This window comes from Trichoplax adhaerens, genomic scaffold (assembly GCF_000150275.1).
Source record: "Trichoplax adhaerens TRIADscaffold_2 genomic scaffold, whole genome shotgun sequence".
Taxonomy (NCBI): domain Eukaryota; kingdom Metazoa; phylum Placozoa; class Uniplacotomia; order Trichoplacea; family Trichoplacidae; genus Trichoplax; species Trichoplax adhaerens.
The window spans coordinates 9,127,685-9,141,453 of NW_002060944.1; the positions used below are offsets into that span (position 1 = coordinate 9,127,685).

General features: G+C 36.0%; 2 protein-coding genes across 2 annotated transcripts; one reads left to right on the top strand and one right to left on the bottom strand.

Moving 5' to 3' along the window:
- Positions 1–979: 979 nt before the first annotated feature.
- Positions 980–8,526, top strand: TRIADDRAFT_53932 (uncharacterized protein; the record flags this gene model as incomplete). The annotated part of the gene is made up of 17 exons (XM_002109637.1): positions 980–1,021; positions 1,212–1,370; positions 3,518–3,597; positions 3,916–4,031; positions 4,132–4,216; positions 4,453–4,534; positions 5,893–5,970; positions 6,264–6,383; positions 6,576–6,698; positions 6,851–6,919; positions 7,066–7,136; positions 7,397–7,481; positions 7,577–7,676; positions 7,808–7,851; positions 7,951–8,062; positions 8,194–8,301; positions 8,402–8,526. 17 exons carry the CDS (start codon positions 980–982, stop codon positions 8,524–8,526), a joined length of 1,599 nt encoding a protein of 532 aa, XP_002109673.1.
- A 1,589-nt stretch (positions 8,527–10,115) lies between these two features.
- TRIADDRAFT_21659 (uncharacterized protein) lies at positions 10,116–12,669 on the bottom strand (the record flags this gene model as incomplete). Its single annotated transcript, XM_002110153.1, has 8 exons — positions 10,116–10,322; positions 10,429–10,535; positions 10,649–10,772; positions 10,862–10,915; positions 11,004–11,141; positions 11,289–11,416; positions 11,770–11,873; positions 12,587–12,669. The coding sequence occupies 8 exons, from the start codon at positions 12,667–12,669 to the stop codon at positions 10,116–10,118; spliced, it is 945 nt and encodes a 314-aa protein (XP_002110189.1).
- Between the last annotated feature and the right edge of the window lie 1,100 nt (positions 12,670–13,769).

Here is a 13,769-nt window from a genome sequence, read left to right on the forward strand (position 1 = left end):
ACAGTTAACCGGCAACGTACTGTCAAATTTACAATTTTTTGTGTCAAGCAAAGGCGTAGTGCTTGGCCAATACAGTAGCTCTCGGCAATTTTGAACATTCTCACTCTGATAAGATACCGTTGAAGGTATCTTAGGGTGAAAATAATAACCTCTTACGGTATCTCGGAATGTGAATGCTGCTGAATCCATCCAGACCACTGCACAACAGTACAAATAAATATTCGTTTACGCGTATTATTGTACTGTAATTACAAAAAAAAAATTCTACGGCGCTATGACATCAATCTTGTCAAGACAGTTACAGTACCGGACATGTACAGTACTGTAAGTACTGCATCTCTTCAGAAAGGTCAGCTGGAATGCTACAGTACAGTATACTGCTGTTTTGGCATAGTTTTTCTTCAAATGCACAAGTCTGGTAGATGTAGCACTGTGTCAGTAGTCATGGCTATTTTTCTTTACCGTCGAGTCATGGGCTACTCTAAAATTTGATTTCAATCCCTCGCGGGAGTGCCCTTCCCGTCGTGAATAACAAGGAAGTTGCAAAAAATGTACAGTACAGTACGTTTCTTCTAATGTACTGTACTGTATAGTACTATAAAACTCAGGTGTACAGTACTGTACAGTGTACAGTACAGTACTGTACTGTACAGTACGCAAGCACATTCAGTACTGCCCCTTACAGTACAGTACAGTATACTGTAGTACGTTCAGTTTGTACTGTACAGTACAGTACATTGAAAATGACCAATGAAATACTGTACAGTATTGTGTGCTGCCACCAGGTGGCGATGATCGTCACGTTTCAATACGGAACGCCTGCAGTACTACAGTACAGTACAGTACAGTACACTGTACTATGCACTCTGTGAACTCTACAGTACTGTACTGTATACTGTACTATGGACTACTAGGCCACAGTCAATAGCATTTACGGTCATTCTAACACCAAAAATTGAATGGTAAGGAACCCAGCAGAATGGCCAGTTTTCTGAAAACTACTCGATCCCTCGGCAATTTGGTAGGACAACAGATGATGTTCATGATGAGCTAGTATCACTTACAATTAATTGTTTAAGCTAGTGACACTGTTCATTTTTATATTTAAAATGGCAGATGACTAAAATCTTATGTTACTTTATTTTTAAAAACAAATTTGCTGACCAACATTTTCTTTTAATCCATTTAAACTCGTCGGACGCTTTCTGCAGCCAGCCCAAGTGCGAAGTATCCTATTTGCCCGCGGACTACCTGTTCGTACAGCTTGGACTGGGTTACAGTCTATTTCAGAAGATGACCCAGAACTGTTTGATATCATTCGTAGAGAAAAATCACGCCAGAGAGGAGATTTGGAATTGATTGCTTCGGAGGTATGATAGCGTCTAAATTTTCAAAACTCAGCCTGGACAACGTTCAAATCCACATGACACATGAGATGCAGTGATAGCTACGGTGCTGTACTGTACTGTGCCGTACTTTGACATGAAATCTCGAAAATCAACAATGACTGAGCCAGCTAAGCAATGTGAGATAGAGTCAACCTAAAACGATGTAATTTGCATTGCTAGCTTGGGCATTATGAAGTGAAATATTTTGTGATTTATCTTTTAAAATTGGTTAATTAATTATAGTATGTTCAAAGCACTACTTTACACTGAAAGGCACTGTAATCATTAATGAATGTGCAGTTGGCTATCATTTGCTTACCATAGTACAATATATTATATATTAAATTGCCATATTTATCATGAACATTCTTATTCGTTAGATAACATCGGCGATAACTTTATTTTAATTTATAGTCACTTAATTAATCGCTGTCAAATGCGACTAGTTTATTTCAGAAATCAATGCACAATGTATCGAAGGGATCCACACTTTCTGTGTTTACGCCTTTTATATTAGTTTTACTGAATCTACACACGCACTGTCTAATACTCGTACAGTACATAGAATTGTTAGGAAAATTTGTTTACCTCCTAATACGGTGTGCGAATGTTTCTGTTAGGCAGTGGACAAGTAGACTGTCCATTCCAATGGACAGTTTGAACAGCTTTGGTTGTTAATAGTGTGAGCAACTACGAAAGAGCATATCTTTCTCTCTTTACTGTAATACAAGTCACTGTAGTACTTTTCATGTGACAAAGTCTAGGCTAAAATTATATAATTCAGCGGCACGTCGCCAGCATCTAACGATCAAATGCCGCTGGTCGTTCAGTTACAGGTTTTGTACAGAAAAGGCATCACTTGTAGCAGTGACACGCCGATCATGTAGAGGTAGCTTTATGTATCATCATACTCTTGCTAACGCTTAGTCCTAAATTAATGTTATAGATGTACGAGTATATACAGTATTCCAATCGATTTAGATTGTGCTTTAAGCCGCTGTGGTGCCGTCAGTAATTATTAAATGTGTACATGCACGGACAATCAGCGAAATGCAATAATTACGCTATTCCTATTACTACTGCAATACTGGTAAATGGATAAAACCCTTCACTTTGTACATTAAGTTAATCATAGCAGTAGTTTTACCAGCCTGATTGCCATGGAGCAGTGGAACAGACAAAGATTTTTAGCTGACTCTTGATTTTTACAATGACTGGTTAAGGCCAGGGTCGGCAATGATATAGAAATATTAATTTACAACCTGTTGCTTTATTTGAATAGCAAATTAATTAATTCATGGCATTAACTACTATTGAAACCCTGATATTTGTAATGTGTAAGTTGCAATTACAAAAATCGTGATAAAATTTCCTTATAAACCGATATGCTGGAAGCAAGCGTAACGTACAGCTGCACACCTTCCTAAATCACGATTAATTTTAGTAACTACTAAGGTAACTTTTAAAATATGAACGTAATGGTGCAGTAATCAGACTGCAGCGTTTTCTGATTAATTCTATATCAGCATAGCTTTAGTGTAGAACCGAATCTTCGGCAGATGTATGCAAATGTTTAGCACATGCACACCAATTTTTTGAATGCACAATCCTGATGGATTTATGCTGTATTTCATACGGCACGTGTTTCGATGCCGGCCGTAAATAATACAGTTATACCAGCTGTCCAGGGACGCCCTTACCACGGAGCTATGTTCTGAGGACCTCTAGTTTATATAACGCTGTCTAGCGTTAAAGTAGCCCCTCCCTTAATTTTTGCCTTATTGTTATACAGACTGCAGTCCGCTGTACAAATACGAGCACAGTACATTACTGTTAGTACGGTGCCGAACGCACTATTGCAATTACTAATTCGCCAAAGAAGATACAGAATGTTGCTATTACAGAAAAATTATGTTGTACATGTTGTGAAACGAATGTTGATGAGAATTTTTTACTACTTACACCAACGTAAATGCACCTAGACCTGATGCTTTCGCAACTTCCTAAACAACAATTGATGTTGACAGAGAATATAGTGTTCTGTACAGTGTTTAACTGTATTATATGATATTATTGACCGATCACCATAATGATGTTCTAGTAATAATTTTTATTACTATTTAATGAAGAATTTCACTAGTCGGGCTGTCATGAATGCTCTTGGATCCTGCTTGACCAATAAATACTCGGAAGGATATCCTGGCCAAAGGTAAGTTTGTATGTAATAAATAAATACAACTGTACTACAGTACTTGTAATCAGCTACAGCATTTGTTGTGTGTAGATGGAAGCTTCGAAATTAGTTATATGCATTTTATTACAACATTAATTTCGAGATAAAATGTATGTTATTTTTGTATACGTTTACTGTTTCGCCTGTTGAAATTATTATTTTACGTTCTAAAAGTACTTCGATTGGCTATAAATTAACAACATTAGATTACTGTAATGTATCATACATCAATTACTATGTACATTAAGTGATTAAAGCTTAGACTAATTATTAATAACAAATTATCTAATATAGATATTATGGTGGAAATCAGTGCATTGACGAGATTGAACTTATGTGCCAACGTCGTGCTTTGGAAGCGTACGACCTTGATCCAGAAAAATGGGGAGTTAACGTGCAACCATATTCAGGTAATAGCACCCATAAAGTAACCTCATATAAAGAAGCTATCTATTCTATCGTATTCGTTCATCATTTAACTGACAATATGTTTGCTTCATGAAAACTCAGGGTCACCTGGCAACTTTGCAGTCTACACTGGTTTATTAAAGCCTCATAGTAGAGTTATGGGTCTCGATTTACCTGATGGTGGACAGTAAGTCGTAACCTTTAACGTTAGTTTACGTGAATTATCTAGTGCACATCTTATGGATCTATTTGAGATGATATTTCTCATATTTTGATCAATAGTTACTAATAACATCGTAAATGTAGTAGTACAATAGATTAACATAAGATAATATGACATTTTGTTAACACATCGAACGCTCATTCCATAATCTACTTCGTATGGTTATATTTAGTTAACTTGTAATTTTAAAACCTTTACAGTTTAACTCATGGATTTATGTCAGGAAAAGTCAGAATCTCTGCAACGTCAATTTACTTTGAATCATTGGCTTATCATTCCCACGTAAGTATGATTACTTAAGTTCTTTTCAGTCTGATATAGAATGGCTCACGATAATGAAGTTATCAATTACTGAATCTTCATACTGCGCGACTGTATAATTTATATAATCGATCTGTCATAATATCAAAATCTTTTTCTATTCAAGCAACTCTTTACTTCGAGAAATAGTTAGATTATCCAACTTTTATATGTAATTCTTGCAAGTAGTCAGAAGTAAAAGGCGGTAAATGGTAAGAAGGCGTGCCATCATCTTCAGCATACTACACTTACAGTAAAATACTTTCTTCAACAATACCTATCTTAGTCACTTGTTAATTATTAAGCACATGAAATGCTACACGATGCAGATACCGCTTAAATTTAGTGAGGGTCTGATTATATTACGTATATATTAGCTAAAAGAAGAGAACATAAATTAGATAAATGAAGCGAGTAACGATTTTTCACAATAGTACCGACTAAATCATATGCTACTTTGGTTACAAACGAATGTAAGAAAAGATAATCTGCATACTAGGTCCATTAAACAACTTTTGTATATTAAGAAATATAACAAGTTAAATTAATTCTATCTGATGATGGAGTGGGCCCCGTAATGATTAGGTATTTACTATTAGTTGAAATCTGGTCGTTATAAATGTTTTCTACTGCATACAAGTAAACGCTGATGTATTTCGCTCCGTTAGATGAATATCAACGGCAATGTGGGTGTTATATTATCAGCAGTATTTAGTTGCTGATTTCTTCAATATTTTTCGATCTCATGAATTTAACACTGGTCATTAATATGAAAATAGTTTTAAGATCTCTTACGCCTGCGTCAGCTCTTCACTGAGACACCATTGTCAGTTTACAGTTTTACTTAAAAATTATGTCTGCAGCGTATCTGCTGAATCTCTTCTCTGATCTACGGTAACCAATTATCGCTATAAAGTAATTGCTGATATCAAAAAGTATTTGCAGCGCTACAATGAGTTACAATTATAATCTATATTAACTCTAGTCTAGTGAATAAAATGTTTTAGGAAAGCTCAGACAATTTTTTTTGTCCTTTTCCTCATTCCTACTGCTGGTATTGAGTAACTCGGACCAATTTAAATAAATTGACGGCAGACCTGCAGAAAGCATCTGTCTGTCCTGTATAGTGTACAGTACCTTACTCTATCCACTGTCCAACTGTATACAGTACTATAGTGATGGCGGCATTTCTATCTAATTTGCATAAATCCCATAATAGAAGAAATAGTACCAAAGCCACTATATAAATCCAATCGAACTTGCAAAGTGAGTGAGTTAGGTTAGAAGCTCGCTGTAGGGGCTACATTCGAGTGCTCTTGTACTGATCAATCATGATACAGATGCACAATTCGCCCTTGGGAAGGTCTGAGACCAAGGTCGCTTTACGTCTTCCAGACGAAGGCCGCTGTAACAGGCGGGTGGGTCACCAGAAATTGGCTTGATGGAGTTTATATCGGTCCAAGACACTACAAGGGATTTATCTCTTTAGTGGAGGCCATGAACTTGCATCATAGTTGAAAAAAGACTCACGACCAGCTGAATGAGTTCAATTAGCGAGGTGGCACTTATGTGTTCTAACTCAATTCAGACTACTCTCTGACCTAGCTCGCGTCTTTTTATCGCTAGTAGAACTTGGTATACTATCGGAATTTTATTCTTAATTTTGCAGTACAGACATTGAAATATTTCAATCGCCTGGATTGATCTGTAGATTTACGCACTAGATAATCATCACTCTGTAATAGCTAAAAATGGAAACCCTGCATGTAGAAGGTATTTACATCGTCGACGTAATAATATTGATATGATTGGAATAAGGATGTACGCAAAGGTGTCTTTGTAAATTCTATGCTATCAGAATAATATCATGATGTTTGTTTAAAGAGCCTCTGGTATTCCCGTAAAACCAAGGCTGAATTCAAAAATAGACTAAAAGCCATTTTACTAATGATCATCTATTTAGTATTTTAATGGTTGATACTAGATCCATGATAACTATCGATGTATTTTATAACTATTCTAGCCGGATACTGGAGAGGTTGACTACGACGCATTACAAAAGCAAGCGAAAGCATTTGTACCAGAAATGATTATCGCAGGAACCAGTGCCTATTCCAGATTGTTGGACTATCAAAAATTTCGCGAGGTACCGGCTTCTAAAGTAGATAGAATCACTTAGTTATAGTAACATGTTTATATCAAATAGAATCTTTTATTGTTTAATGTACTTGAAAAGATTCGTCAATGTTATGATTACGTAAGCGTTGTAATTAATTTTTGTTAACTTTCTCTCCCTAGATATGTAACGATGTCAAGGCAATTCTCATGGCCGATATGGCACATATTAGCGGCCTTGTTGCAGCTAAGGTATCTCAAGAATATTCTATAGTATCAACATATAGCGTGGAAGTCTCATTGCTTTATCATTATAATCATAGAGAATCTTTTTGAGCTTTCAAAAGTTCGAATGCGTTTCTTACTCTAAGTCAATATTCGTGAAAATGTATTTGTAGGTTGTCCCTAGTCCTTTTGAATATGCTGACGTTGTAACAACTACTACTCATAAAACCCTCCGGGGCCCAAGGTAATAAGCCCTTAATGCTTTCAGTTTGATTCGAAGTGACATCATGTATTCAATTAACATTCCAAATTGATAGATCTGGAATCATTTTCTACCGCCGCGGTGTGAAGGGGGTCGATAAGAAAGGAAATGATATCCTTAAGGAATATTGACTTAGTATTAATAATTATGTTACGTGATAAAGTTGCTGTATCAGACAGGAAGCAGCTTTATAATTGAAGAATTCCTTGACCAAGTTTAAAAATTAAGTATGATTATGAAAGCAAGATCAATAAAGCTGTCTTTCCCGGTCTGCAAGGAGGTCCTCACAACAACGTCATAGCTGGTGTTGCAATCGCTCTGAGACAGGTTAAGTCCCATGAATCAGGACAACAACTACAAATGTGTATACTGAATGGTGACCTTATGACTTGTTTATAACAATATCATTGTTTTAATTGCAGGCTAAAACTCCAGAATTTGTTGAATACCAGAAACAAGTATTAAAGAATTGTAAAGCCATGGCAAATGCCTTGCTTAATAAAGGATACACACTTATTTCAGGTAGGCAAAATTATTAATAGCTACTGTTTTTCTCCATTTTATATGCATGTACATTGTACATTGTTTAGTAAATTAGTTTATGATTTCTTCTATGCAACATTTTGTAACTTTGCAAGTTATTTTAATTTAAGGTGGTACGGATAATCACCTTATTTTGGTCGACTTAAGACCAAAGGTATGTCTGTCTTTTGCCTTTCGTTAAGTAAAATCAATGGGATGACTTCAGTTCAAACGTCTAATAAGTTTTATTGATAATATGATTTTAAAAATCTAGGGAGTAGACGGATCCAGAACAGAAAGGGTTCTTGAACTTGTCAATATTTCAACGAATAAGAATACTTGCCCTGGTGATAAAAGCGCCCTATTTCCTGGCGGAATGAGACTCGGTAAAAATTATAGCATCAAATTATTGCTTTATTTGTACAAGCTACTGGTAATCATCATTTAATACTTTTATTCATTGATCTGACTAGTGGCTTAGCTTAGTGTTGACACGGATTTTTGACAACTCTTCTAGGAACACCAGCGTTGACATCGAGAGACTTTAAGGAAAAGGACTTTGAACAAGTTGTGGAATTCATTGAGCGTGGCGTACAGATTACTTATGAAGCAAAGCAAAAAACCGGTTTGTATTTATCTTCACCAATAGGATTTGCTACTGCATGTGAAACCTGATTTCTATATTGCCGTTTTTAGTATGTAATTGCTTTTGTATTGCTGTTCAGGTACCCTGAAAGAATTCAAGGAGTTCGTTATCAGTGACCCTGATATTACTGCAAAAATTAGTGCTCTTCGTCAAGAAGTGAAAGAGTTTGCTGAGCAATTTCCTATGCCTGGTCAAGATTACTAACGTAATATGTTTACCATTACTATAGCAATGTTGATTTCATATTCGCTTACTTGTTTTGACAATGCAAGTGTACAACTTCATACATATTGCATGTTGTAATTATGTGATGGCATTACGTTTGTAATGTACGCATCATGATAGGATAGATTTTATTTCGCATGTCTTTTTATTATCAGTTATCAATGTATTCTTTAAATTGACTTTGCTTTGCAATGTCTTTCACTAAATTTTAAAATTAATAAACGGAGCTCACTACCTTGTTGTTTGTAGCTTATTTCATGAGCATAATATGAACTGAGTTTGATAGTATGGCTATGTCCGTAATTACAAAGTGCTAAAATCTTCTATTACGTATTGAAATATCTTGCAAGTTTATTGTATGGGTTGTAAAACTTTCCCGCCTAGTGAAAATTGTACATCATGCAGACTCTTGTGAGGTAATTGCTTTTACTTCTTGGGTATTATAATTACGTAGACAGACGTATGTCTAAATATATATACTGATAGTATTGATAGTTTAGTTTCGCACCTACCGATAGTACACTAGTATCGTAAAGACATGCCTGATCGTACAAGATTCTGTCGCAAGCCGTCATGATGTATATAGTGTGGCATACGAGTTTAGGCTGTAGCTAATCACTATCATTAATAGTAAAATGTATAAGATTCTGTCGCAAGCCGTCTTGATGTATACTGTATAGTGTGGCATGCGGAGTTTAGGCTGTAGCTAATCACTATCATTAATAGTAAAATGTACAAGATTCTGTCGTAAGCCGTCTTGATGTATACTGTATAGTGTGGCATGCGAATTTAGGCCGTAGCTAATCAATATCATTAATAGTAAAAAAGTTTAAAGTGTACTGTACTACTACGCTATTACTGTATATCTACACTTTAACAGGAGAGCAGTATTTATCATATACAGTAATGCCATACACCTTGACTATCAGTAACAAGTTTATTTATTTGAGGAAACTTTTTCGTAAAAACAGCCATAGACGCGTATTAATAATTAATCTAGCAGGAAAACTTGAAATTTAGTCAACAAACCAGTTGATTAACCTTTTCATGACGATCTTTCTTTATTGTGATTATTATTGTTTAGTAGGGTTATAACAGTCATCCATAATAGAATAATTTTAAACACGTATAGTCAACATGCATTTATAGTGTATCCTTGAGAATTATTCATCATAGAAATTTCTATTGTCTTAGTTGTTTTATATAAACATAAAAACATTTTGAATTGCTACTGCACTATCACAGGGTTCAAGTCCTAGCTCTGGATTTTAAATTCAATATAGCTGATATCAATCTTTGAACACCTTACCTTAATCTGTAATCGTAAGAGTTTAGAAATAATATTTGTATCTCCAAGCATTATCCAAGTAACTCTTTCTATCGTACAATATACAGCATTAAATCCATCAAAAGACTACAATTCTTGGCATGATACAAAAGAGATGTTGATCAATGCATTAATGTATTGCTCCAAAAGTAGTCATCCAATTTAAATCATTTCCAAAGTTTGAAAGATAAATTTTTATACAGAATCATAATTCAATAATTGGTTTGTCTGATTGGTAAAATCATTTCAGAATCGGAGTTTTTTTTTTGCCGAAAAAGGCATCCGCGAACAGTCCTGCAAAGACGAGCAATACTCCAATCCATTGTTGCGTAACCAATTTATTTGAAAATATAATAACGGAAAATAAAATAGTAAAGAACTTTCTGGTGGTAGTAATTAGGGCACAGGTTAACGGTCCAAATGCAGAAATACACTCAAAGATAAAACTCTACGGTAATAATAGAAAAAACGTCAACATTGTAACGATTATAATAACCGTGATTGAGGAATATGAAAATTGAAATTTTATTCAAGATGATAAAAAAAATTTTTACCTGTCCAATTGCGCTAGTAATGCAGAACCCAAGAACGTACCAGTACAAAGATGGATGACGTGAACAAAATGAGATAAATTCCAACCCATCACCAAATGATACCATGACTAATAATAATAATATAGTTATAAGTTAGGTTAAGCTGTGAAACTGAGAAGTTTGTATTGGCTAATAATGAAAATTGTAGACATGAGTCCAATTTGATTGATGAACGACTTACTAAGTAATAAGATGGTAGAATAAAAATTGGTATGATACATCATCTCGTAACCGCCAACATTTGCCCTAGCTCTCATTTTGTCTTGAATAGCACCAGTAATTCCATCTGACGCTAATGATATTAGCTAAGAACAAAATTGATACAGAGTTTAATAGCTTTTTCTTAATTTATAGAGCGGCACTACAACTATTCAGGTTGGAAATAAGGCCTTACTAGTAATAATTCTCCAATGCCGAAATTGGCTTTAAATGTATGTTCAGATCTCTGCTTAGGAAATTACAAAGAAAGAGCAATGTCAAATGTACGTAGATATCGCACATAGAATAGCTAGCATACTCGTAAGGTATTCACCTACCGTCTTGTAAAGCATAAAGACTACAATTCCAAAGACAATAAGGAGAACAGATAAGTATTTCGTTAAGGAATATCGTTTTCCTCCAATTAAAGCCCCAAGTATCATGACAGGAATTGGTTTGCATGCTTTTCCCAAAACCTAATGATTTATATCAAGTTCATATTATCTTATGGACTGACTAATCATCACAACGGTAAAACTCATGATTAAAATCATTACTCTATGTATACTATTGCTATCAACTGTACATCGTATTCTTTTGAAAATGTAGCCATGTTCAATTACCTGTTCGGGATAGTTTATGAATATTAAAGCCTTATTACTAGCTGTCATGGCTCCAATATATGTCAAAGATAGCATGAAATACCAGTGCGAAGGCGTTTCGCTACTCGTCTTTCCAGCAAGCTGTACACCTAAGAGTTATTGCATCCAAGAACATCCAAATAGAAGCACTTTATTATACACATGAAAGATGAGTTACTTTTATCCTACTGATTTTAGTAGCCTTGAACCGCTAAAATGGGTGCATCATTCAACTACTAACATCAATGATTGTCTTTACGTGGCAAGTACAGTATACAAATGTTCTACCCTATCAGGAGTTGATTTATGTTATTGGAACGTCTTATTGATGAATTACCGATTGAAGTACGAACAATATCAGAAATAGTACTAATCTTCTCTCTGATATTGCGTTCAATATTGATTACAGTAAGCTCCTACAGAGCAAGTTTATTTATTCAATTCATTCATTCAATTAGCTTACCGACACGAGCAATGAGCAAATTAGCCAAGCATTGGAGAGCCACTAAAGAGGTTGAAAATGTAAATTTATCTGTAGTACCATCGATGCTAAATTTGCCACGAGTACTGTTATAAAAAATAGAAGCAATTTTTTTGAGTTAGGATCCAGTGTAACAAGACACTAACTATTCTCTATGGTTTATCACCGTTTGTAATCATCTCATTGGAAAAGCATACGACAAACGACTCGTTCAATTGAAGACGACGGGTTTTGGTCACGATTGACTACTAACTAAATTACCTTGAGCCGTGATCGTACAGTAGATCAACATGTCCATTGACTGCATTGTACAGACAAGAATTGTAAAATAACATGGATGTCTTTACTCTATCATGGATTAGTAAAATGAGTGCATTGATCAAGCATGTAGGAAGATCAATGAATAGCAAATGCAAGCGGAGGCCATCATTAGCACAGCACGATAGTATCAGTCAGTGATTGAATTTGATGGTGTTACTATGCCTATTGGGTAGGATGGATTTTCAGGGGTGGATCATTCATTTCCTGAATGGATGCAATATCTATCGTGCCAAGACAAGAGTGGGAATTGATCCGAGTGTGTCTATCTGACTCTCGTTACTAAAAAAATGAGCTTAAGCGATGCTAATAATCCTTCTTTATTACATGTACTGTCTACATCTAGCGATCATTCAATGCGATAGGGCAGTGTCTCATTTTAAATAGAGTGATGACCGCAGACAAGAAATCAAAAGAGGCCAAATAGAACTAGCAGACGATCAAGTATGGATGCTTGGTCATGCAGGTGATGTTGACTTACATTTTCTCTTGAGCGATGCCATAAAAAAAATAACTAATAAATATTCCTGATGCACAGAAGAATAATTTAGTTGATTTTCTCATCATGAAATGATTGCTTGTCGATGATCCAATCGAGTACTATAGTACATCCAACGATGGTTGCAAACCGCCTACAATAAGTTGATGAATGATTGGAGCAATAGTCCAGTCAAGACTGTAAGTGATTCCTATTCAACTGTTACCGATGGCAATCAATCTGCTTGTCGATTTGACAATTTTAATCGCGCATCGATAATCCACTGCTGCAATTCTTCAATTTCTTGAGCCAGTCTGTTGTCATAATATGACCTCGAGTATTGATTGAATGTCGGCTGGTTTTAAAAGGCCTCTCGTACCAGAGCCGTGCGTTCCTTGCGACTGGCATACTGGCGCCGACTACATACGCAATCAGCCATGGAACTGCATACATAACTCTGTTGGTGAAAGTGATCAACGCCAGCACAGAGGAATGTCAGCCAGTCAGTAGAAACTACATACCGTAGACTACAGTACTGTACACTCTACACTCTGCAGGACTGCCATGGGTCACGTGGTATCACCACCAAAGCGTGGCAAGCTCCGATTGGCTTCGGATCCTTTGGTCCATCGTGTCCTTCTTCTCGTTCTGTCCGAGACTGCAACTCTAGACGTTGGACAGACAACTGGCCCGAGAAAGCTGTTCATGCATCATAATAGAGATTATTGATTTTTATACCGTCACACAGTGTCCTGGTTCTCATCCTTTCCGAAACTGCAACTCTGGACATTAGACAACACGCCGGAGAACTTGTATACAGTAGAATGTATCATCAAATTGATTGATTCTATTGTCATACGGTGTCCTGGTCTTCGTTCTGTCCGAGACTGCGAATCTGGACATGGGACAGCACACCCGAGGACCTGTCATGGAATGTACAGTGTACAGTACAGTAAGGGTTAGCATACACTGTACACTGTACACTGTGGGATTTAGAATTGACAATGTCACACAGTGTCCGTCCGAGACTGCCAATCTGGACATTGGACAACACGCTCGAGAACCTGTAATACGGTATCTGAGATTCTATACTGTCACACTATGTCCTGGCCTCGTCCTGTCCGAGAATCCAAATCTGCATATTGGACAACACGCCCGAGAACCTGTAAGGTATCATACAGTAGAA